At 37.8% G+C, this 27,330-nt stretch overlaps 1 protein-coding gene and 1 long non-coding RNA gene across 3 annotated transcripts in view; one reads left to right on the top strand and one right to left on the bottom strand.

Annotated features, from left to right (window-relative positions):
• Positions 1 to 8,238, top strand: part of SLC12A7 (solute carrier family 12 member 7) — a 328,393-nt gene extending 320,155 nt beyond the window's left edge. Inside the window, exons 22-25 of one of the 2 annotated variants that reach the window (XM_038392944.2) lie at positions 1,652 to 1,833; positions 3,081 to 3,095; positions 6,241 to 6,374; positions 7,017 to 8,238. In XM_038392944.2, the coding sequence (XP_038248872.1) occupies positions 1,652 to 1,833; positions 3,081 to 3,095; positions 6,241 to 6,374; positions 7,017 to 7,108 (423 nt within the window). In that variant the 3' untranslated portion in view covers positions 7,109 to 8,238. The remainder of the gene's footprint in view (positions 1 to 1,651; positions 1,834 to 3,080; positions 3,096 to 6,240; positions 6,375 to 7,016) is intronic. The other variant, XM_038392945.2, reaches the window with a different exon arrangement.
• A 2,425-nt stretch (positions 8,239 to 10,663) lies between these two features.
• Positions 10,664 to 17,990, bottom strand: LOC122458833. Its single transcript, XR_006279114.1, has 3 exons — positions 17,980 to 17,990; positions 14,504 to 14,507; positions 10,664 to 10,820 (listed from the first exon to the last, which is right to left on the bottom strand). It is a non-coding gene; the product is annotated as an uncharacterized LOC122458833 (long non-coding RNA).
• Between the last annotated feature and the right edge of the window lie 9,340 nt (positions 17,991 to 27,330).

Here is a 27,330-nt window from a genome sequence, read left to right as displayed (position 1 = left end):
AGAAAAAGCTACTCTAGTCCACATTCCATTGGTCAAGATATACAGGCTCTGCTGCCTAATGACAATCCAGAAGAAGAGGTAGTCTGAAGTAATACTGACTGGATATTCCATTCTCATTATAACACTTGCAGTGCCACTTTAGAAAATGTAATACTAAAGATTGGAAATGAAATTGCAGATTTTTTTCTCTAAAGCTTTCAAACTTTTTACAAAACATTTGCCCATTTTCCTCCTATAAATAAATAATTGTGGTTAAACAAAATTGATGTGGGTTGTCATGTGATAGAAAACAATCTTTTTGTCTTCTCCTTTCTCTTGTCTGGAAACAATCCTCAAGAAATTTAGATTTTAGTATTACCTACTATGATTTATTTTTATTATCACGGCACTATCTTTTGTGTATTTACCTGCTATTACAAACTGTCACTATATTACATCTTCTCTCATTTATAGATTTTCCTGAGAAGTAATGTCTGGAATTTCTAAAAATCTCAAGAAAATTATCAAAGATATCTTCAACTTCTCCCTTCTCATTTAAGTAATTTCTAGATTTTGAGGAGTTTGATTGAGAAACATATTTTACTCCTTCAAAATATTTAAAATAAAAATTGCATTTAGAAGTCTATCATGTATCTGGCAGCATATAGCCAGTGCTGAAGCATCTCTAAGTCCATTTAGTCAGAAACCTGGCATGAAATTCTTGCCCTCCTGAAGTCAATTTCACTGTTGGAGTGCAAACTCCCCTTAAAGATATACTTTATCTTATCAAAAATAGAGAGCAACACTATTTGTATAATTCTGGCGAAATATCTGAATCTTTACACTATAAATGTCACTCATCAATTTCTTTATTAGTTCGATTATGATGAAAATATGGCACTTTAAATGTTTATGTCCAAAGATGGGTATCCTAGTTTGTGGCATTACATTAGTGTTCCTTTATATTCCACATACTTTAGACACTGTGGGCATATTTGTGTTAATTTCCATTTAAGCAATGTAATAAAATCCAAGTATCTAACACAAAATATTCCCTCCCTTTGCATTTTTTAATATAATCGATTGTAAATGTCTTCTGTTCCATAACAATGAAAGACAGTTGGACATTATTGCTGTCCTAAACAGGGACATTGATTTTTTTTATTTCAGATACCAATTCAGTGTTAATTGTTTCTGATATCTCTGCTAGTGCTACTTAGTGCAAAGTATTTGCAGATATATTTTTGGTCTTCTTTTCACTCTTAATGGGTACCCTAATCACAGCTTGGAAAAACATCTTTTTAAACATATGGAAATTCCCAGGAAAATCTTCAAATTAGAATTAAAGTTGCACAGTAATTTGGACTAAAATTTTCATTAGAGCAAATTGTCTTTAGTTTTAATTATAAAAATAAGCCTCTCAATTAGACCCCAGTAAACACACATGAATAACTTCATGCATCTGAGTAGTTCTGTTGGCTTCAATGGTAAAGTTAAGCATGTGTTTTCAGCGTAAGGTATCATAGTTTGTAAACCTCTTGGGGCTGATCATGCTCCAATTAAAGTCTGTCAACTCCCATTGATTTAGGTTGTGCAGATCAGTGATTTAAATTTCTTTGTCTCTCTAAAACTACTATATTTTGACCTGTTCTCTTTATTTATTTTTTTTCAGGCTCAGTTAATACATGACAGAAACACGGCATCCCATTCAGCAGCGGTTGCTAAGTGTGATACTGTTGCTGCTACACCTGAAAAAGTGCAAATGACCTGGACTAAAGAAAAGTTTATAGCTGAAAAGCACAAAAATAGAGAAACAAATATAACAGGTTTTAAAGATATCTTCAACATGAAGCCGTAAGTACAAATGTGATTTTAATAAGTTTCTGGTTTTATCCTTTTTCTGGAATTATTTGAGGCACCATCTTGTAAAAACGTATGCATGCCAGTAATTTTATACACAGGAGTAGTGCCACTGAAGTCAATGGCAGAATTTACATGCATACGTTTTTACAAGATGAGGCCCTAAGTGAAGCATAGAGGAGGCTAATGTTTGAGGCAATAAGTGCTAATTTGGGTGACTGATACATTTGCATTACTTGTATCCGTGCTTTAGAGGAAGCCTTTTTTTACATTTTACATTTGTCATATTACACGTATAATGTTCTAATTGAAAATAACTATAAAGAAGATGCTAAATATTGCTCTAAGAAATTCATTCAATCATCTACTCTAGTTAAACAGACTTAGGCCCCACTCTTGTGAGTTGCAACAGATTGGTGGACCCCTGTGCCCTCAGAAGTCAATGAGATTCTACCCAAGTACCAGGGTTTTCCCCACATATGTAAGTGGCAAGACAGTAGCTTAGGGATGTGCCGACACTGCAGAAAACTCCTGCATCAGGGAATATCAGAACCCAGGCCATCTGACTTGGGCATGCACTATGGGATTAAAAATAGCAGTATAAACATTCTTGCTCAGGCTCTGAGACCCTCCTCCATCCTAGGTTTCAGAGCCCAGTCTCTCATTCAAGCAGGAACATCTACACTGCTATTTTAGCCCCATATTGCAAGCTCAAGTTAGTTGACCTGGGCTCTTGAGACTCACTGCCATGGAGGGGTGGGGTTGTTTACTGTGTAGATGTGTAAGTTTGTAAGAGCTGACCTTTAGTAATAATAGGTAAAACTGAAAGTCAAATGAACTTAGATGTTCTTGAAAATGAAACTTTTGTTACTTAGGAGCCTGTTTTCTTTGGAAATTTTTACCTCTTATAAATGCAGAATATCAGTTTGGTTATGATAGACTTTTACTTTAAAATACTGTTCTCTTCAGAAGCTGTACTAGAGACTGACTTATATTTTACTTAAAATTGTTGTTTTTTAAATTATTTTCTGGTAGCAGACCTTTTGATTCATGCAAAAACATAGATTGACATTTTTTATTTATATATTAGAACTCTAAAATTATACTACTTCTCAATGAGAGAAAGTTTAATTCAAACCACAAAAGTTGTACAGTGTTTTATCAGTTAAAGTTACTATATTTAAAAATGTATCAAACAGCATAAAGCAATGTATTTTCATGTTTGTTTCTCTTCCATGTAGAGAATGGGGAAATCTGTAAGTCAAATCTGATTTAATTTAGGCTGTGTTCCCTGGTTCTTGTGTATTATTATTATTATTATTATTATTATTATTATTGCATGTTTCCTTTAAAGAGTTGCTTCCCATGATTTACAGTATGCATATTGTGCACATATTGTGATTTGGCATGTGAATATAATTAGCATAGCATTTCCTGTCGGCTTTTTCTGTTTGAGTTCCTATACCTTATCAGTTTTTTATTTCAGAGTAATTCATAGTATACAATAAGTTTCTCAAAAATGATGGTCAATGTAGTCAATTGCAAAAACTTTCATTAAAAACCTGGCAGTATTTGGTTGCAAAATAAGTGACCTTCATTTTTTCTAATTATCTTCTTAAAATACTGAATGTATGATTAAAAATTTTAATTATGATTATGGTACTGTATGGCACTGTGGGCTGAAAAAAATGAGACTGAGACTTGTTAAAAAATTGTATTATTCAAAAAGCCTGCATTTCCCAATTGGTAAACTGTAGATTTCCTTGTACAATACAACCACACACACACACACACACACACACACACACACACACACACACACACACACACACACACACAAAAATACTCATTTGGGCTATAGGAAGCAAATCAATTTATCAACAGATTCATAAAACCAGATCATGAAGCTGTCCAGAGGGAGTTTATCCACCCCGCTGGAGCCATTAGAAGTACTCTACTTTTCCTCCTCTCTTTGTTCTTGTGTTTCCTCTGTTTTGAAGTGCTAAAAGACATCCTCCACCTTACACCAAATTCTGTCTTTTGTTGCTGACTTTGTAGCTCTTTCTCTATGATCTTTGATTTCTCGCTCTCTCTCACTTTGTCATCGTCTAGCTACCATAATTACTTCCACAGAATTGTAAACAATGAAGTGAATCCTTCAGGTTAAAAAAATCTGTATCCAAATTAATCTTAATTTTATTAGTTTGATAGCACCCAAAACAAAGATCTTAGAGGGAGTCACTGAGCAGCACAGTGGAAATCACCCAAGATGTCTAATAATTTTTATTGAAGCCAGGACAAAACTGATTTCAATAGGGCCACTCAGAAAAATGGAACAGCTCTGCAATACCCAAGATACCCTGATAAATTCTGATATCTGGTCATTGTATCCATTATGTCCATTTCTATATCTTTTCACACCAGTGAACTCAGAAGCCTGTCCATATAACTTATTTCTAAAGACAGAGACAAACAACCAGGAGAAAAAATGTCATAACAAAACCACTGTGAGATTAATTAAAAGAATGACTAAATCATAGAATCTTAGAATATCAGGGTTGGAAGGGACCTCAGGAGGTCATCTAGTTCAACCCCTGCTCAAAGCAGGGCCAATCCCCAACTAAATCATCCCAGCCATGGTTTTGTCAAGCCTGACCTTAAAAACTTCAAATGAAGGAGATTCCACCACCTGCCTAGGTAACGCATTCCAGTGCTTCACCACCCTCCTAGTGAAAAAGTTTTTCCTAATTTCCAAAGTAAACCTCCCCACTGCAATTTGAGATAATTACTTCTTGTTCTGTCATCAGCTACAACTGAGAACAATCTAGATCCATCCTCTTTGGAACAACCTTTCAGGTAGTTGAAAGCAGCTATCAAATCCCCCCTCATTCTTCTCTTCTGCAGACTAAACAATCCCAGTTCCCTCAGCCTCTCCTCATAAGTCATGTGTTCCAGTCCCCTAATCATTTTTGTTGCCCTCCGCTGGACGCTTTCCAATATTTCCACATCCTTCTTGTAGTGTGGGGCCCAAAACTAGACACAGTACTCCAGCTGAGGCCTCACCAATGTTGAATAGGGGGGAACAATCATGTCCCTCAATCTGCTGGCAATGCCCCTACTTATACAGCCTTCTTTGCAACAAGGGCACACTGTTGACTCATATCCAGCTTCTTGTCCGCTGTAACCTCTAGGTCCTTTTCTGCAGAACTGCTGCCTAGCCATTCAGTCCCTAGTCTGTAGCAGTGCATGAGATTGTTCCGTCCTAAGTGCTAAGACTGGTGGTGTCTTTGGTTTCAGAGTAGCAGCCGTGTTAGTCTGTATTCACAAAAAGAAAAGGAGTACTTGTGGCACCTTAGAGACTAACAAATAAGGTGTCTTTGGTGTTATTGCCAACAACTAACCACTTTGCTACTTTCTCATATAGTTTCCCATTATGCATTGAATTTCGTTCCAAGATTTTATAGTATGACTGGTTTCAGAGTAGCAGCCGTGTTAGTCTGTATTCGCAAAAAGAAAAGGAGTACTTGTGGCACCTTAGAGACTAACAAATTTATTAGAGCATAAGCTTTCGTGAGCTACAGCTCACTTCATCGGATGCATTACTGTCATTTAACTTATGCTAGGATTTTGAAAGGAATTTAAAGGAAATCCCACTGTGTCTGCAAAGTCTTGCTACAATGCATTCAGAAATGCTATAACAAAGATTCACAAAAAGAAAAGGAGTACTTGTGGCACCTTAGAGACTAACAAATTTATTTGAGCATAAGCTTTCGTGAGCTACAGCTCACTTCATCGGATGCCTTCAGTGGAAAATACAGTGGGGAGATGATTTATATACATAGAGAACATGAAACAATGGGTGTTATCATACACGCTGTAAGGAGAGTGTTAGTCTCTACGGTGCCACAAGTACTCCTTTTCTTTTTGCGAATACAGACTAACATTGCTACTACTCTGAAATATAACAAAGATTGTGTCTGAAGTTCCATTATAAATCCTTGTTTTGCATTCTTCCCTCAATTAGATTTCTAGGAATCTCTATCAATCTATATCCACTCCCTGGCTTAAATTTCACTTACAAGGAAATTGTCCTGAAAGCAGTACTCATGTTTAGATTTCATTTCATTTTGAAGGAAAGTATTACCAATTTTAAGTTAAAAATTATAGCTCTTCTTTCATAAACCATCAAAACTGGACTTGATTTTTTAATAAATGATTAACTATAATTATAGAAATCAAGTTGTACTGAGATCTAAGTTTAATCCTTTAGGCATCTTCTATTACAAGGATGACATTTTCAGCTAATTATCATAGTTCACAAATTTATCTATGGTGTACAGATTAAAATAGTTATTGGTTACAATAACATTTTTACTGTAGAAAAGTTTGTTTCTGTACTAGGAATCAGTCAAATGTGAGAAGAATGCACACTGCTGTGAAGCTCAATGGAGTCATATTAAATAAATCACAAGATGCTCAGCTAGTTTTATTGAATATGCCTGGACCTCCTAAAAACAAAAAAGGGGATGAAAACTGTATCCTATGCTATATTGTTTTAATGGTGAAGTATTCTATATTACAAAAAAGTAACAATATCATATAGATCAACAATTGCATAAATTAAAGTTGTAATTGATATGAATGAGTAGAATGAGCATGTGTATATCTGTTTATATGTATATAGGGGCTGTGTGCTTTTTTTGTCTGTACTGTGGCTTTTTTGTTTGTATTTTAAATAGTGAGAACTATGCCTTTAAAACCAGCACTTGCAAAATCTGTTTTCATGAAACCAAAATTAGTGGGGGAAAATGTTGTCTTTGTTTAATGGTAACACTCATATTCTGGTTTATCTAAAATGCTTAGAAAAAATAATAGAGTTTAATACCAATTTTATCTATTTATTAGCACTTCTGGGGTGCCTACATAGATCCCAACCTTTATTACTTCTTCTTGATCTGAGATGTCAGGCTTTTTGCAAGCTGGGACCTAAAATGGTTGTGGCTGCACTTCATGAAAGATGAATGTGTTAGGTGCTTCAGGCAAGTTATTGGATGCAGCTGCTGCACTTTCACTTTGGATGCAGGAATACAATTTATTAAGGGTTTTTTAGTATTATGTTTAAAGGTTGTTTTATTTCTTGTCTATAATCTTAAAACCTTGACTTGATTGTCCTCCAGACATGGAGTTTTTGGAAGTTTTGACAGAAGGTCTGAACAGAGTTCTCTTAGTGCGAGGTGGTGGACGTGAAGTGATCACCATTTACTCCTAATGCTGTTACAGAATATGAAAAGATTAACTGCGGTAATTTGAACAGTTGAAATGAAATTACCTGTGTACTTGAAATGATGCACCAGCTGAATCTTCTGATCATGTGTTTTGCTTTCTTTCAAAGTAACCTATCTGAAATTATTTACTACATAGGTTTATCATTAAAGAAGAAATTTATATATTGTAGTATTAAATAAATGCTGAATATCAGGAGGGTATTTTTTTAAGCAATCTTGGTGTGAGATCCAAGAAGGGAAATGTAATTTTTATGGTAGATGAAGTAACTAATGTTTTAAATGTGCATAATCAGAGAAAAAACAGACATCTGCATTTTTAGTAACATTAATTGTATTATTTTGCTCCTCCAAAAGGATTATTAAATTATGTTAAAACCTTCCAAGTTTATAAACAAAATATGAAATATTTCAGACAAGAAACCCTCGTCTTTTTATTTTGTCCTCTTGACAAATGCTGCTGTGGTGCATCTGTAACTGTTGTGATCACAGTTTCAATCTTCGGTCTCCTGGTTCATATTGATTCAGAAATATGTACAAACATTTGACATATTTAATTATTTGACATAAAAGGAATTTGAAGGAATTACCTGTTTTCAAAATTGGTTAAATAAAAATTCACAAATTAGCCATTACTAACTACTATAATTCTTTGCATGGTGACAAGTATCCAGGGGTAGCCATGTTTGTAGCCACAAAAACAAAAATGAGTCCAGTAGAAAGAAAAGGAGTACTTGTGGCACCTTAGAGACTAACAAATTTATTTGAGCATAAGCTTTTGTGAGCTACAGCTCACTTCATCGGATGCATTCAGTCGAGTCCAGTGACACCTTAAAGACTAACATATGAAGACACACATATGGTCTGAAGAACTTCTGCCTTGAAATCTGAAATCAGCTTAAGCCCTAATCCGTTTTCCTCTGCAGTCTTCATACCCCATACTCATTTTGTGTTGGAGCTGAATGTATAAATATTAAGCTGATGCTAAATAATTTGTTTGGGAGTGGGATGTGGGGGTGGTCTTTTGAAATTAAAAATTTGCTAGTGTGAAATGTTAGACTTGAGCCGCGGGCCCTCATCTGTGTATGGCAGTGTGACGTTAGAGCTGGCCTCACACCAAAATCATCAATGATCTGTCTGCTTTGGTGGAAAATTTTGGATTATTATTATTAAAGACAAAAGCCAGTAGAACACTTCAATCTTCCTGGACATTCTATAACAGATTTGAAAGTAGCTATACTTGAACAAAAAAATTCAGAAAAAGATTTCAAAGAGAAACAGCAGAACTAAAATTCATTTGCAAATTTAACACCATTAATTTGGGCTTGAATAGGGACTGGGAGTGGCTGGCTCATTACAAAAGCAGTTTTGAGTCTCCTGGAATTGACACCTCCTCATCTATTATTGGGAGTGGACTACATCCACCCTGGTTCTCCACTTGTGAGGTAACTCCCTTCTCTTCATGTATCAATATATTTGTCTGCATCTGTAATTTTCACTCCATGCATCTGAAGAAGTGGGGTTTTTACCCACAAAAGCTTATGTTCAAATAAATCTGTAAGTCTTTAAGGTGCCACTGGACTCCTTGTTACTATAATTCTTTTAAATTACCTTTTTTGTATGTTTATCTAAACTTTAACTTTGCTGACTTTACTAAGTTATAAAAAAATATGTATGATCCCCTTTGCACCGCTGCTGTGTAAGAATAATCTCCAAATGGAGGTGAAGGTATTCTACCTACCCTTTCACACACAGTTCTTTCATGTTTGTAGCACGCTGTATTCAGTGATCCCAGGATTAGTGAATGGCTCCCTGGGGGCTATTGCATTTTGGAGCAGCCTGAGAACTGAAACCAGGACTCGAGAATTTTAACTATCTCCTGTTTAGATGATGGATATAGCAAGTGATGAGGAAGAGAATAGGGACAGTAGGGCATTTATATATCCTATGTCTATGATTCTGCCTTGTGATGGGTGATGAATTTTCGACACACGCCATGCAATAATCAAATTCAAATGATAAAACTGAAGTGTGGGAAATAAGAAGGCTTGCTTTGACCAGTTAAGTGTAGTCTTCTGCTTTAAATTAAATGCAGGGACAGTCACCCTATTTCTTTTTATTATTTTTATTTCTTGAAAAAAAATCTGATTTTCTGAAAACTGACCTTTTTTATAAAATACATAAATGAAGAATTTCTTTGCCAACTGAATTGGGAGTAAACTATTAAATTTGTAAATATTTGTTTTATATAGTATTTTTCAACTTTTTGTTAATAATACACCTCTGTGCATTGTGACTGACCATAAAATTAAGTTTATAAATTACATCTTAAAACTATTTGTAACTGCTTTCTTGATTCTGAAAATTTCTGGCCACAAATACTGCAATAGCACCTAGGGATTATACTAGTTTAAGGGATGTGGCATAATTACACTAAAGACAAAGTGCAATGTGTAAAATAAAATATGTTTGTTATTTTGTGCAGGGAACATAATTTCATGTTTTAAATGATAGATCTGCCAATATATTTTCAGTAAGCATTTCAGCTAAATCATTTTTTCAACAAATTTCATCGATGAAGTATATAGTCAATCATAGATAAAAATGGCTTATAAAATGTATTAAAGAAATATTCTACTTATCAACTCATTTTACATTTTGTTTTGTTTGTACAATACTATTTACTGTTTATAGTCTCTATAAAGAAATATTTTTACACACACTTATAGCAACCTTAGAAGTAAATGATGTACTTTCCAGGCCCTGTTTTGAAAGATATCTTCAATAGTTTTGCTGCAGTATGTCTAAACTTGCACATTTTTTGTTTTATGCTTTCTTTTCAGTTCTCTGGTTTAGAATATTAGAGTATGCGGTAGAGTAGTTATATGTACCAAAACTCATTCAATATTATAACTGAAACACACATCCTAGATTCCTTGTAATAATAGCTATAATGGCTATCATAGTATATAAAAAATTATTTTTGCAAAAATATGAAGTGATGCAACACTATTTCAGAATGAATCTGAATGTATACGTAAAAGAGAATCAATACCACTCAATACATGAGACAGACTTAATTTCCAAAAATAATTAAACAGCTAAAGAAATTATGTTTACTAAACTGTGTGATGAAAGATTGTGTTGATATAATATTCATTGCCTGGCTAGGCCAAAAGAATGACAGGAGATATTAGATAGGGGTTTAATTAGGCCACAACTTTATTCTTAGATAGATGTCTGGGACTAACCCGGCGGATAAAAAATGTGCAGTGCAGGTGCAAAATGTGTGTCCCTCCAACAGATCCACTGCTAGGACCCTTCAATTCCAGCCAAAATTTTTTTTGGGGGGAAGGAGGGGTTTCCACCAGCTCCCCCCCTTTTCATCAAGGTCCCTCCAGCAATTCCCTTGCCAGGACCTTACCAATTCCAGCCAATTCCGGGGGGACTTCCAAGTCCCGCTTTTCATCCAGATCCCTCCGCAATTCCCTTGCTGGGACCTTAACGACCACCCCCCTCAGAGGAGGGGTTAAGGTGGACTATGATGATGGGGGTGTTGGCTCCCTGCTGTACCAATCATAGGAGTCCCCAACTGCCCCCTGACTTGCTCAATTACCAAGCACCTCTCCTTAATTCCTTTTCCAGGCCATTTTTCTGTTCTTTTGTGCCTTAATTTATGGAGTACCTGCACTGAACATCCTCTATACAGTTAAATAAAGAGTTGTGACATATGGCCTACAGCCTGACATGCTGTGCATGAACAGAGCCCACCTGAACCTGCTGCAAGGAAGGCAAAAAGCCCCCCACTGCACCTGCCCAATATGGTGATACGGGAAAAATTCCTTCCCAGCCCCCCTTAGCAGGGCGGCTAGCATAGTGCCCACAGCAGATATAGCTATACACCCAGCATATTTGTTACATAATGAGGGAGGGAGGATGGATGCTACCCAGCCTGTTTCAGGTGAAGAGTTGAGTGGCCAAGCCCATGCTGATCTTTTTAGACCTCGCCATTACTAGGTGGTGAGTCATCCAGCACGCTGACTGCTCTTCCAGCAGTCTTACGTCTCCCCTCCTCCCCCCAGAAAATGCCAGAAAGCATTGCCCTCCTCTTCCGGCCAGCCAGACAACCACACCTCTGCTTGAAGTGCACGGTGGTGTTATGAATATGTACCTAAAAGAATGTAGAAAATATCTGTTCTGAAATAGCAGAAAGAAATACATCGTCTCTTGGACGCAATATCATAAGCTACTCTAGCCATTAATAAGAATTAGGGGTACACATCGAAGTGCAGCATTTTTCAGTGTATGCAAATATGGCTTTTAACTTAGTAAGTATTTTTTTTTCAACTATGAAAGTCACAATCCTTGAAATTAATAGTTATGAACATTAAGAAAATGAATTATGGCTAGAAGAACATTTTGCAAAAAGAAAAGGAGTACTTGTGGCACCTTAGAGACTAATAAATTTGTTAGTCTCTAAGATGCCAAAAGTACTCCTTTTCTTTTTGCGGATGCAGACTAACACGGCTGCTACTTTGAAACCTGTCATTATGAAAAGAACATTTTGGTATTACAGCATAAGTACTTGCCAGATATAGATATCCTAAATTACTCTAAGGTTATTTTTTGTTTGTAATAAAATATTTGCAAGATCATTATCTTATCTCTATACGAAAAACTTTTGTAAATGTTTAGAAATGACAATGTTTCTCTTTGTAGGTGTTCACGAATAAATAAAACTGTCTGAAACCACTGTCTGTGCTACACATTCTTGTTGATACTCGTGTGAAAAACAGTTGATGGGGAAGATACACAATACTTTGTACTTTAAGTACAAACCAAGTAATTTGATTGATGTCACGTATATTGTTTCAAATTTAAATATAAAATTATTGACAAAAAAGACTGGTGAATAATAAAAATTACAAGAACATACAGAATTTTTCACAAGTTGAATCCAATGCAGGACCAAATGACATAAAGTGTTACATTAAATAAACAAAAGCAAAACACAGCTAAATTAAGTCAATCCATGTAATATAAATAGATGTAGATGCAAATAATTCATGAAGAGTAATGCCAAATAGAGTGGGTAGAATTCTTACCACATATGTGATTAGATGAAAAACCTTCCCTGTATAGAGTGACTAATAAAAATTAAAACCCTGCTTAGACTATTATACCCATCCATAGGTATTTGTTTTATTATGTTTTTATTATTTTATTTTTTTAATCTATATAGTTCACAGTTTTCTAATGGAAGAGGAAAACACCAATAATTTCCCTAAGTAAACACAGACATTTCAAAGAAGAGGGGATTTTGATTACCAGTCTTCAAAAATACTTTGGAGCTACACAACTAGAAAATATTGCATAGCATGTCCAGAAGCTAATTCATATCATATAGCTAGGAATTTTAAAAACTGCACCCCTCCTCTTCCTACACAGAGTCAGAAATGCAGTTTATTACAATATTAATTATTAATATACTTGAAGTTATATAGTTATAATTTATTTGTTTGTGATCATCATGTGTGGGAACAAGAAAGAATCCCCCCCATCCCCGGGCAAATTGGCAATGACCTTGGAAGTTTTTGGCCTTCCACTGCAGCATGGAGTGCAGACTGATTGCCAGAATTGTCTGGGTACATCTCAGTTAATCAGTTTCCATTGCAGGGCCCTTGGGCATTAATGCACCTCCATCCCTTCTATTCTCTGCTTGTGGCACTTAATAGTTTAGTCTCCTGAGGACTATAATGCATTGATGCAGCTGCATCTCTGTAAACTCTCTAGTGTAGCCGCTCTAAGCCGACGGGAGACAGATTTCCTGTTGACTTAATTAATCCACCCACAATGAGTGTGGGCAGCTATGTCAGCAGGAGAAGCTCCAACATAGCACTATCTACACCAGTGCTTAGGTCAGTGTAACTTACGTCACTCAGTGGCGTGGCTTATTCACACCCCTGAGTGACATAAATTATACCAACATAAGTGACAGGTTTCAGAGTAGCAGCCGTGTTAGTCTGTATTCGCAAAAAGAAAAGGAGTACTTGTGGCACCTTAGAGACTAACAAATTTATTTGAGCATAAGCTTTCGTGAGCTACAGCTCACTTCATCGGATGCATTCCGATGAAGTGAGCTGTAGCTCACGAAAGCTTATGCTCAAATAAATTTGTTAGTCTCTAAGGTGCCACAAGTACTCCTTTTCTTTCTACCAACATAAGTGGTAGTGTAGACATAGCCTTAGTTTAATTTTAGTTGTTGGGATTAGTGTGTGAGTGCTGGGTGGTGTTGGTGGCCTGTGATATACACGTCAGACTAGATGGTCTGGTGATCCCTTCTGATCTCAAATTCTATGACTATGAATATTGTAACATACTTATGATTTATTTAAAGTCATTTTTGACCGTTTACACATTCTTACAAAACATAGCATGTCTTTGAAGATTACATTTGTATTTCCAAACGTTGTTATGATATAATTAAATCACAATTATTTATATTTTCCCCTTTTGAAGCATTGTTATCTGAAAATCCTACGATACCATATTTTACATAATCTGAAAGTTAAGTAAATGACAAATGTACCTGGCCCAAGTAGTGGCAATAAGCTCTCTCTGTGAGATGGAAGGTAACTATTAACCGGAAATAATTCTTAGAAATAACAAATGGATATAGTTGCTGTCTTGGAATTTCTAGTCACGTACCAAGAGAGAAATAATATGTAATATCAACAATAATAACATGCAGTATATATCTAAGGCCAGTAGGGACCATTGCAATTATCTGGACTGACCTATTTAACATAGACCATAAAACTTCCCCCAAAAATTCCTTTTTAACTGGAGCATATCATTTAAAAAAAATCCAATCTTGATATAAAAATTGCCAGTAATGGACAATCTACCGTGGCCCTTGCTAAATTATTCCAATGATTGATTACTCACTGTTAAAAATGTGCACCTTATTTGTAGTCTAAATTTGTCTAGCTTCTGCTTCCAGTCATTAGATCTTGTTATAACTTTATGTGCTAGAAGAACCCTCTGTTATCACATTTCTGTGATAACCCCTTACAGGTACTTCTAGATTGTGATCAAGTCACCCCTTCACCCTCTCTTTGTTAAGCTAAATAGATTGAGCTCCTTCAGTCTATCACTATAAGGCATGCTTTCTAATCCTTTAATCATTCTCATGGCTCTTCTCTAAACCCTCTCCAATTTATCAATATCCTTTTTGAACTGAGGACACCAGAACTGGACACAATACTACAGCAGCAGTCGCATCTGTGTCAAATACAGAGGTAAAAGGACTTATCTGCTCCTACTCCAGATTCCCTTGTTTATGCATCCAAGAATTTCATTAGCACTTTTGGCCACAGAACCACACTGGGAGCTCAACTTCAGCTGGTTACCCAGCATTATCCCCAAATCATATTTTGAGTCTCTGGTTCCCAGGATAGAGTCCCCCATCCTGTAACTCTGGCCTACATTCTTTGTTCCTAGATGTATACATTAACATTTAGCCATATTAAAATGTGTATTATTTGTTTGCACCTAGCTTACCAAGTAGTCCAGATTGCTCTGAATCAATGACGTATCCTATTCATTATTTACCACTCTCCCAGTTTTTGTGTGATCTGCAAATTGCATCAGTGATGACTTGTGTTTTCTTCCAGGTGATTGATAAAAATACATATGGCCAAGAACAGATCCCTCTTGGACCGCACTAGAGAGATAACTGCTCAAAGATGATTCCCTATTTACAATTATGTTTTGAAACCTATTGGTTAGCAAGTTTTTAATTCATTGAATGTGTGCCATGTTAAATTTGTATTCCAGTTTTTTTAACTAAAATATCATGCAGACAGTAAAATAGCTGCTATTTAACATCCTCCTGAATTACTTGGAATAGAAAAAGAGTGCTATCATCATCATGCTACACCATCAGTTCCCCAACCCACCCCGCAGTATAGAACAGAAATATTTATTGAACACTTCTCCATTGTTATTTCTAGTTCTAACATTCCATCTAGTAATGGACCAATACCATTGTTAGAATTCTTTTTGTTCCAATTAAACTTAAAAACACCTTCTTATTGGCCTTAATTCTTTTGGCCTTGTGTTATTGAATGGGATTATTTTTCATTTTACTGTTTCTCTTCAGTTTCTACCTGTACGGCATCATCTTCTCTTCTCTCTTTTTTATTAGAATATAGAATATCCCCTTTAATAAATCCTCTCCAAGGGCTGTCTCTGTCCAAACTGTGTGCTCCTCTACACCTCTCAGTTCCCCCCCAGCCTCAGTTTAAAATCTCCTCTACAATGTTTTTCATTTTAAAAGATAGCAATCTGGTTCCATTTTGGTTTTGGTGGAGCCTAGACTTCCTATGCAGGATTATCCTTTTCCAAAAGGTTCCCCAGTTTCTAATCAACCTAAGTCCCAATACCACTGTCTCATCCATATCCTGAGTCAACTTATCTAATAAAAATAATTTTTAAAATGGGGTGGAATGAAAAAAATATAGACTTTTTGGCTAATTGAAAAAAAGCCATCTTTTCAAATTTTTTGTTTGTTTGCCAAAAAGTCAATTATTCATAAAAGAACTCCAGAAGAAATTTTGTGAAAAGTGGGAAAATACTGATATTTCCACTAAAAATCAAAAACTATTTTTGCCACAAAATTAATATTTGGCATAAATTAAAAAAAAAGATTTTTGACATAAAAATGGAAATGACCTGGTTTTTGGCTAAAAATAAAACGAAAAACAAATTTTTGACTAATTTTTTTTAGCTAAAAAGTCAGTTTTTCATGGAAAAGAATCTTAATCTCCAAAACCAGGAAAAATAATATTTTGGCTAAAACTCAAAAACAAATTTGCCAGAGCTGATTTTTTTGCATTAAAAAAATTGGAAAATAGAAACAAATCTCTGCTAAAAATCACAAAAACATGCTAAAAATTGGATTTTTGAATAAAAACTGAAAAAATTGACTAGTCAAACTAAACTTAATTAAATGGAAAAAATGCTTTTTTTCAGCTACAATTCAAAATAAATGAAAAAATTAAAATAATCATTTTTTGGTAAAACAGAAAAAGTTTTCAATACAAACTCAGTTTTTTCCACAAAAATAGAAAAAACTGAAAAAAAAATAAAAAAAAAGATATTTCTGCTACAAATTGGAAAAAATAAAAGATTGTTCCACTAAAAACTGAGGGGAGGGGGGAGGGGAAATTGCCAAAAGTTGATTTATTGAATAAAATCAAAAATAACATTTAGAGGAGAAACAAAAACAAATATGTTATCTAATAATTGAAATTTTTGCTAAAAAGTTGATTTGCATTAAAAATGTAAAAAATGTAAGAAAATGGGAAAAAGCCATAAAAAACAGAATGTTTTTGCATAAGTCCATTTTTTGCTTAAAAGTCTCCAATTTTTGTATAAAAGGGGAAAATATTTCATCTAAATATCAATGTAGTCCTAAAAATGATTTTTCTAATACAATTTTTTAAAAACTTTTTTGCAAGAAAATGGGGGAAATCAATATTTTCAATAAATTAAACAAAACATTTGGGGGAAAGGTAAAAATCTGTTTTATCACAAATATCAGGATAAAAATTGTGAAAAACTCAAAAATAGCATAAACTCAAAAATGTCCTACAAAAATGGAAAAAAGCTTTTTTTTGTTAAAAAAAAATTTGGAAAAAAATCCATTTTTGGCTGAAGATGAATAATGGAAAAAATGGAAAAGAATTGTTTTTTCAGCTAAAAATAAAAAATGCAAAAAAGAGCAGAATCTATACTTCTGCTAACAATAAACATTGCAAAAAAAATTATCAATGTTGATAAACCTCAAAAAATCATTAAAAATAAAAAATAAACATAACTAAAAAATGTAAAAATTCACATGAAAAAGATTGAAAATTTGGTATAAAAATAAAATTTATAGACTTTCCAGAATTTCATTTTTCACATAGCAATTCAAAAAGAAAAAAGAAAAAACTATATTTCAGCAAAAATTGAAAAAAGACATTTTTTCATGAAAAAAATTAAAAACATTTTTGCACAAGAAAAAAAATAGATATTTCAGCTAAAAACAAAAATTAAAAAATTGCTAAAAGAAATGGAAAAAATTAAAAATATCGATTTTTTTAGCTAAAAATGGGGAAAAATCTGCCAAGAAATTAATTTCTCCCAAAAAAATGAAAAAAACTTGAAAACAAAAAGGGGAAAACTTGATTTTCAGCTAAAAAGTCAAAAAAGTCATTTTTCACATAAAAATGGAAAGAGATGGAAAATAATTGAGTTGAACAAAAATCAATTTATCTCATAAGAATAAAAATTGAGAAAAAATTTGATATTTTGACTAAAAATTGAAAAAACTGTCAGTCAATTTTTCTCAAAAATTGAAATTTAACACTTTTAAAAAATGAAAATATTCAGATTTCAGCTAACAAAATAATTTTTAAAAAGTGATTTATCACACAAAATTAGGAAACATTTGTAAGAAAATGAGGGGGAAAATGTGTTTTTGAGCTAAAAATCCAAAGTAATATTTTTGCTAGATATTGATTTTTCCTGCAAGATATTGATCATCGCCTACGAGGGTGACCAGATGAAATGAAGAAAATATCCGGACACATGGGGGAAGCAAACAGACAAAAAAAAACGGCCGGAATGGCCAAAGCCTCATATCAGGACAAATGGCATCCCAACCGTGCATTGGTCGTCCCATGGGACAAAGACCTAAAAATCGGGACAGTCCTGATTTTATCAGGATGTCTGTTCACCCTATCGCCTACTGAGAGCCAGACTCATGTTCATTGTGAAGGTGGAGAAAAAGGTGCTGTGTATGGCGAACAGAAGGCACCAATTGGTAGCTTTCGACGAGGGAAGATTGGAGCTTCCTGGATGACTGTGATGATGATTATGAGAACTTCAGTAAGAGACTGAAACAGTGTGTGAAATCAGCTGAGTGTGAAAGATGAAGAAGAGCTAGTGGAAGAATCTCAGAGAATACAAAAACTTTATTGGGGAAGAGGAGGAAAATGAAAAGAAATGGCAATGACAGGCTTGAGTACTCCCTTCTCTGCAAGCTCATACGAATGAAGTTGAAGGAAGACTTTGAGAAATTTCGAACTGAAAAGCTCCTAAAGGCTGTTGAAGATCGTTAAAGTCTCAAAAAATGCAAATGGGAACTGGCATTATACAGCTCATCATTATCGGCTTTGAAGAACAGGGACAGAGAATCAGTAACCGAGCGAACAGAGATGGAGGCAATCTGCAGGGATTTCTATATGCAGCTGTTTGCATCCCGTATAGACATCCCAATGCCATCACTTCAACAAACTGATGAACACATACTCCCGGTTCTCATCAGCGAAGTCAGTCACGCAGTCCATCAAATGAAAGAGAGGAAGGCTCCAGGCAAGGACGGTTTGACAGCAGAAGTGCTGAAGGCAGGAGGTCAGGAACTTTGGAAAGCTCTCACCCAAAGGTTCAGCCGCTACCTGGAAATCCAGAAGATACCATCCAGTTGGAAAGAGTCCAATACCATCTTGCTGCATAAGAAAGGCGATTGAGAAAATCTAAAGAACTATTGCCCAATCTGCCTGCTTTCGCATATCTATAAGTTGTTCACTAAAATAATAACAAATCAACTGTCATGAAACCTGGATGAACAGCAACCTAGAGAGCAGGCTGACTTTTGAAGTAATTACAGCACGATAGACCACATCTTCACTCTAAACCAACTACTAGAGCGTCCAAGGAAATACAAGTTCCCTTTGTGTATTGCCTTTGTGGACTCGAGAAGTAATTTGACAGCATAGAGACTAACGCTGTTCTTGAAGCTCTTTCAAAACAGGGTATCAGTGCAAAATATATCACATTACTAAAGGAAGCAAACTCTGGATGCAGCATGGACATATTGCTGTTCGATACTCCCCTCTGAATCCCCATCAAGAAAGGTGTGAAACAAGGAGATACAGTTTCACCAAAATTATTCACAGCCTGTCTTGAATTGGTTTTTCGATGAGCAGACTTGAAAGGCGGGATTAATATCAACGGCGAGTGGCTAAACCATCTCAGGTTCGCAGATGATATAGTGCTGATAGCCGAAAATACAGCCCAGTTTGAGAATGCTTAAAGAACTGAATGCAAAAAGTAGTCAAGTTGGATTAAAAATGAACTGGTGGAAAAGGAAATACATGAGATCAGATGTTCTGCCAAGAACGCAAATAACTCTTGGAGGAGAGCAGATCCAAGAGGTTGATAAATACATTTATTTGGGCCAGGAAGTCAACATGCGCCACGATCAGAAAGGCAAACTGTCGCTCAGAAAAAAAGCTGGATGGTGCGTATTCAATGACATCAAGGACATCCTCCAAGGAAAGATCAGCAAAAAACTCGTGTGAATCTTTTTAACTTGACCGTGCTTCCAGCGATGTTATATGGCAGCAAAACATGGTCGCTGACAAAGATTGAAGAACATCAACTGTCTGTCACACAGAGGGCAATGGAATGAACATTTTTGGGCATTTTGCTCCTCGATCACATCCCCAGTGAAATAATTAGGCAGCAGTCTGGAGTGCTAGACGTTGTTGTTGAAAGCAGGCTCAGTAAAATGCGGTGGGCGGGACATGTGGCCCGACTCAGCGACAACAGATGGACCGCAGCTATAGCCAAGTGGTATCCATGAGAACAGAAACGGCCACACGATCGGCCTCCAGAGAGGTGGGATGATTTCCTAACAAGGAGATATGGACAAGCATGGCGAAGGATGGCCAGAGGGAGAGAATATTGGAAGTCGTGTTGTGATCAGCTCAGTCTCAACTGATGAAGGACCGAGAATCTATGCAGTCTACACGTTGATTTTTCCATATAAAGAAGGGATCAGAGGACTCCAGTGGGTGAATCAGCATGGCTCCATGCAGACACAGGATGGTGAGTGTGTGTGAGAGAGAGAGAGAGAGAGAGAGAGAATCCTGCTCTTCCTAGGGAAGGAGAGGCAGAAGCAGGAGCGTAGTAGCAGAAAGGGAGGGGAAGTTAGCTAGTGAGATAGTCCAGAGTCAGATACTATCACCAGGTATAGGCGGGGGGGGGGGGGTCGGCATAGGTGCTGGGACTAGGGATGCAGGGGGGGTGCTGTAGCACCCCTTGACTTGAAGTGGTTTCCATCATATTCAGGGTTTATAGTTTGGTTCAATGGCTCTGAGCACCCCTCTATAAAAATCGTTCCAGCACTTCTGGGGAGAGAAGGGGAGCAGAGTGAGTGCAGCCCCGCTCATAGCAACCAAGCTGTAAGAAGAGGCGTAGAGGATTTGGTTTCAGGTTTTTCCTGCTGTGGGCTGGGGAGAGCAGGGGGGAATGTTCTTTTCCCCTCCCTGTTGGGCTCAGCACCAGTGCTGGGACAGGGGTGTGAGTGTGTTTGTGTGTGGGGGGGGTTCAAACACTCCACAGGACAGATGGAGTGGGGTTGTAGGGTCACTGGTGAGCTAAGGAGGAGATTCTCACAACAGGGATAAGGGGGGTTGGTCCTGGAATAGGGTCTTGTGGAGCCCAGGATGGAGTGTTCGGTTTCCAAAGGCAGATGATACCTGGGGTGGCTCCAGGGGAAGCAGACACCCGTACAGGAGAACTGGCTGCATTTGCTGGTGGGACAATCAGCACGGAATTGAAGCAAGAGGTCAGGGCTGTTGCTTCTAAAGTTGTTTCCACAGCATTGCAGTGTGCTAGGTCACTCAGACCCAGGACATTCAATGTAGCTGATTGCAGGAGATGAAAGTGACACTGATGACAGTGGTGAATTGGATCAGCAACAGATGGAGGTTGCTGATTGGGGGGGTGAGTTAGATCTGCAACTGACAGAGGTTGTGGGGACAAGTGGTGCAGATGAGCCCTTGACACACAATGTGGCAATTGGTGTCGGTTGTAGCAAGGCTTTACACTGGGGAGATGAGGGTGGATTTAGCAGAGTAATAAATAGGCCAGGGTAAGCACTGGGAGTCCTAGAAACCATATCAAACTAATCTAGGGTGCACACCCCTTGCAGGCAGCCTAATGGCATTGCTCAGCTGCTGCAAACTAACTTGTAGTTGTTGCAACAGCTGGGGGCATTTTGCAGGCAAAGGGTCTGGATTGAGTAGTAATGGATGCCCAGCATGAGCATGAGTTTGGGAAACAGGCAATAGGAAGGTGGGACAGACTCCCCACATGGGTATGGGAGCCCTCAGTGGTGGGGGAGAGCCTTGGAAACCTTTCAACTCTTCCGTTATCAATTACTATAACCTCATGGGATAGAGTTGCTGTCCCAGGGATAGCTGGAGGACAACGGGGCACTGAGGGTGCCCCAGTGGTCAGTCCCAAGTATAGTTATGCTGGAGTGGCTGACCCAATGGGAATTCACCTTCTCAATACTATTAGGGATAAAATCCTGAGAGGTGAATATGAGGACACTGCTGCGCAGTGAGATGTCAACAGACAGTAAGCTGGGACAGAGTAAGCAGAACAGACAGATGCCCAAGTGGCGAAGGGTATCTAGAACCTGTGAAAATTGGGAGGCTGCTTTCCTTATCTATGCATGTGCTATAGCAGTGGCTCACACAGAGAGAAGCCCAGTCTTGTTTAAATATTTGGCTATAATTCAGGCAGGCATACAATACGTTTGGGGAGGGGCATGTGTTGGTTTAATTATGACAAGCAGTTTAGATTGAGGGCAGTGACCCAAACTGGGATCTGGTGGGACGTACCACATCATACGTTGTGGTTGGAATAGATGATGCCGTAGGTCCCTGAAGCCCACGTGGATAGCCACTTGTTTATTCCACAGCAAGCTTAGCAGAGGCTTGAATCACATAACACCATTTGCTGGGCATTTAATGACAGCAGTTGTTTTTGCAGCACCTGTAAATTCAGACATGCTTGTGAAATATATTTTGGGGCCCATGCAGCCTGTTCTTGCCGGAGCACTAGAGGGAAACAAGATGGTGGGGAGGTCAAGTGCCACCCACAGGTGTGGCCCAGCTCGTGCAGAGTGTCGGGGACAGAACGCAAGGAGGGGTGGGGAGTGAGCTGAAAGCAGTGGAATGGACCAGGGCGCCATCTCTAGCTAAGCAGGAGGTGTTAAGAGTGCTTTTGTGGGATTGCCCTAAGAAAGCAGATGGGGCATATTTGTGGGAGGGGTTTACAGTGGGATTTTGGATCCCTGGGGACTAGGACTGATGTGATGTCAAAGTCATTGGCAGGGATGGGCCATTTGTACAGAAAAAGATTACACAGGGATTAAATGAGAGTAGCGTGGCAGGACCTTTCAAGCAATTACATATAAAGAACTTGCAGGTTTCCCCCAAGAAGTCTCTAGGAAAATATCAATTAATTCATCACTTTTCATACCCATGGGGTAACTCAGTTAACAATGGAATAGACCTGGTTCTGTGTTTCATGTGCTATTCCTCCATTGATGAAGCCATGCGTATGATTAGGTCATGTAGCCCGGGGGCACAAATGGCTAAGTGTGATATCAAGTCTGCTTTTCATCTGCTGCCAGTGCATCTGTTGGACTTCAAACTTTTAGGTTTCTCTTTTGAGGGACAATTTTATTTTGACCTATGGGCTGTGCAATATCTCATTCTGCATTTAAAAAATTTAGTACAATATGGCACTGGGCTGTGATGTGGACAGCTGGACTACAATACATAGTACATTATTTAGATGACTTTTCCTTTGCAGGCCAAGGATGGTCAGATGAGTGTGTTCACCTGATGGACATCTTTCAGGCCCTGGCTAAACAGGGCCTGATGGGATGGGATGGGTTATTCAGTCCTTTGTTCAGAGCTTCAGTTTGTAGCAAAGTCCGTCCAGAGGCAAGAAGAAGGATTGAAGACAAAATGGAGATGAGGCAGCTGCCTTTTATAGTCTCTTCCAGGTGGTAGGACACCTCCTAGTTCTTACTGTGGAAAATTACAGCAAGATGGAGTTTGGAGTCACATGGGCAAGTCACATGTCCATGCATGACTCAGTGCATTACAGGCCGACACCATTGTTTACATGTTAGTTTGAACATTCCCAGGAAAGCTCAGATGTGGATTGGTGTCTCCCAAAGTCCACTGTCAGTTAAGTGTTTCTTGACTGGGCACTTACTGAGAATAGTCTCTTCTCAAGAAGCTGACCAAATGCTTCACTGAGGCTACTGAGAATCAAAACATATTAAGATACAAGTACATGGCCAATGCTGTCAAGCGCCACCGGTGTAGTGCTCTGCTCTATCCAATGTTGATAACAGTCGGCTGCGTGTGTGTGTTCCCTCTGTGTGCTGCCCTGGCTCTGCGCAGATAGTTGACACAGCAGACCCCGACAGAACCCCCAATGACCACAGACTCCGATAAGGTACGAAGGCACCCAGCCAGGTTTATTGCCAAATGAAATACAGTCTCTAGCTCCCCAGATCAGATGTCTACAGTTCTGCTAGTAAATGTCTGCTCCCTGACAATGGACACAGCTCAGTCAGTGGCGGGACACTCCACTGCCCCCTAGGCTGGACAGAGATACCGCCCCAGGGATGTATTCTTATACACAAGTACAAGTTACATAACACTCCTGACATATTGAGGTATAGCCCCTTTATGTAACAATGCTCCACCCTTCTACGCAGTAAGGTGCCACCTCTCACCTTGTACATGTTGGTTCGAACAAAACAACTCTATCCATCATACTAGCCTTTTGTCCTGTCCTTGTTATCCATGTGGACAGTATAAGAATGTTCTTGTACCATTTGTGTATGGCTCTGGTATCCAATACACTTTAGATACATGTTTATGCAACATCAGCCCTTTCCTTGCCAGCTTCTGTGAGCAGGGCCTGCATCTGGCTCGCAGCTAAACTTTGCTTTATGTTAGCAAAGTCTTGACCTTAGCTCAGGCCTACTTTAGCTCAGGCCTTAGGTCTCATACTGGGCCTCTGATACTAAGGGTTTATGTTTCAGGGCCTCATCTTACTAAAGCCAGTATTCCATAACTTCAGCTACAAAAATGATACACACATACAGACAACATAATCATAATCAGCAAATCATAACTTTTCCATAGACACCTTACATGACAACCTTTGTACAATATTTGCTGAAAATATATAACAGTGGTTGCAACCATGATCACAGGTTATGTCAGTAATGCCACACTGGGGTATTAGGAGACCTGTTGGTTGGAGGGAAGGCAGCCAAGCTAATTGCTGGTGCCTCCTTGTGGTGGATGTTCAGGTGTGCCATAGGGAAGGGATCCAGTGACCAGATAAATGGCTTTGTAAAGGACTTAAAAAGGAGGTGTTGGTTAAAGGAGCTTAATGGGTGGGGGCAGAGCTTAATGGGTGGGGGCAGTGGGTTCAGAGCTCCTGTGACTGGCATGGCAGGGAGCCAACCCTTCTTTCCTATAGCCCAACTTAACCCTTGTTCAAGGGTGTGTGTGTGTGGGGGGGGGGGAATTGGTAAGGTCCCAGCCATGGATTGGCTGTCTGACCTGGATGGAAAGAGAGGGGGGCTGGCGGAAGCCCCCTGGTAGATATTAAATGAACATGGGGTTACCTGCACTCTACACTTTTATCTGCTGGATAGTCCCTCACATCTAATAATAAAGTTGTGTCCTGATTAAAACCATATCAAGTGTTTCCTGTCTGTCTTTTGGTATACCTGGACAATGGAAATAAAAGGAAAATTATTAATATTTTGGCTAAAAATATTTTTAAAAATTGCCAAAAAGGCAATTTTTGTGAAAAATAATCAAAAGAATTTCTGAAAAAAGGAAAAACAAAAATGTTTTAAAGAAAATGAAAATACATCAATTTTCAGCTAAAAATAACTTTAAAACTACTTCTCAAAAATCAACTGAAAATCAGCTAAAAACAACAAAATTTTGAAAAAATCCATTGTTTGCATTAAAAAGGTTTTGAAAAAAGAATTATTTCATTATTTTTTAAAAAAATGATCTGGATGTCGGGATGGATTGCACCCTCAGCAACTTCACGCATGACACTAAGCTGGGGGGAGAGGTAGATACTCTGGAGGGTAGGGATAGGGTCCAGAGTGACCTAGAGAAATTGGAGGATTGGGCCAAAAGCAATCTGATGCAGGTCAACAAGGACAAGTGCAGAGTCCTGCACTTAGGACAGAAGAATCCCATGCACTGCTACACACTGGGGACTGACTGGCCAAGCAGCAGTTCTGCAGAAATGGACCTGGGGATTACAGTGATCAAGAAGCTGGATATGAATCAACAGCGTGCCATTGTTGCCAAGAAAGCTAATGGCATATTTGGCTGCATTAGTACATGCATTGCCAGCAGATTGAGGGAAGTGATTATTCCCCTCTATTCGGCACTGGTGAGACCACATCTGGAGTATTGCGTCCAGTTTTGGGCCCTGCCCCTACAGAAAGGATGTGGGAACATTGGCAAGAGTCCAGCAGAGGGCAACAAAAATAATTAGCCGGCTGTGACACTTGACTTATGAGGAGCGGCTGAGGGAACTAGGCTTATTTAGTCTGCAGAAGAGAAAAATGAGGGGGGATTTGATAGCAACCTTCAACTACCTGAAGAGGGGTTCCAAAGAGGATGGAGTTCGGCTGTTGTCAGTGGTGGCAGATGACAGAACAAGGAGCAATGGTCTCAAGTTGCAGTGGGGGAGGTCTAGGTTGGATATTAGGAAACACTATTTCACTAGGAGGGTGGTGAAGCACTGGAATGTGTTACCTAGGGAGGTGGTGGAATCTTCATCCTTAGAGGTTTTTAAGGCCTGGCTTGACAAAGCCCTGTCTGGGATGATTTAGTTGGGGTTGGTCCTGCTTTGAACACGGGGTTGGACTACATGACCTCCTGAGGTCTCTTCCAACCCTAATCTTCTATGATTCTATGATATGCACATCAGTGACCCAATCCTGCACTGAGATCTGTTACCATAGATCCCTGAGCCTTTGGGGAATTCCACTGCAGAACTAGGGCCTAAGGTTGATGGCAGTTGGACAGCTATATTTTATGCATTCTCATTTTAGCTTTTGTCTTTGAATATATGTAATTCGTACATTTTAAGCAAGACATATACTCTTGGAGCTGTTTAGAACCCTTAGCTATATATTGAAATATTGGCTGCCCTTACGCACACAGAGGATGAATTAAAAATTCCCTGAGCACTTCCATACTTTGCTTAGAAAAAAACCCCACCCCGTACATTTTCTAAGTTAAGTATGTGTAATGCATAATCTCTTGTTCATTAGTAACACTTTCAATAAACTAGACCCTCTGGACTTTTAATATTTAACTCCATATTTTTAACATAAACTTTTTTTATTAAGTAACCTCTACTTGGTAAAAATAGTGAATTAAAAGAGAAAAAGCCTCCATTAACACTGAGTCATTGTTACACAAACATTTTAGTCATGGTTCGTTAGCTCAGTTATTATGATGCTAACTGTGGTGATCATGGACTCTATTCATATATCTGTCATTTTCTGGCCCGAATTCATTACAAAAACAAGGATTATAATCCTGAAAATATTTTCAATTTGTCAGTTAGAAAACTTCTATATTTTTTTAAAAATGAGAATATTGCCAATTTACTATTTGTCTTGAATATTCTTAAACTTTAAAGAAAAGATTATTTACAATAAAGCATATTGCAGCAAATGCTTATCACAGTACAGCTTAGTTACTTGTACCAGTCATCTTTTTGCTTTAGTTGGAAGTACAGAGAGTAAGTTTTAGCACAGACTTTCAATGTTTTTCTTATGCCATGTAACAAATAAAATGTTTTGTAATTTATTAAATTTCAATCATGTCCCTTTGTTATAAAACTGAACACATAAATTCTCATTTAGACATTCTGCTTCCCAGCATGACTAGGTACAATGGGTTATTAATGAGCTAACCATTTCTTATTCAAGATATCATAATTGCTTTTATGTTATTTTGTCCACAACTTACCATTAGTCTTGTCAGAATTGTAGATCTCCCCCTTAAGTTTATATTGCATGGCATGTGTTTGGCAAGGGAAGGGAAGAGGTGGCAGTAGTTAGCGAATATAATTTTACCAGTGAATTGCCTCTGCTTGTTTTCTTTCCTTAGTATATTCACTGATTACCTATATTTGATAACTGCCAGTCCTAAAATAAATAAAATGGGATGGGGGGAGGAGGAAGGTACCAAACCACTCATCCCTCTTATGAGGCAAG

Source organism: Dermochelys coriacea, chromosome 2 (genome assembly GCF_009764565.3).
Source record: "Dermochelys coriacea isolate rDerCor1 chromosome 2, rDerCor1.pri.v4, whole genome shotgun sequence".
NCBI lineage: Eukaryota > Metazoa > Chordata > Testudines > Dermochelyidae > Dermochelys > Dermochelys coriacea.
This window is presented reverse-complemented; position numbering and strand designations above follow the sequence as displayed.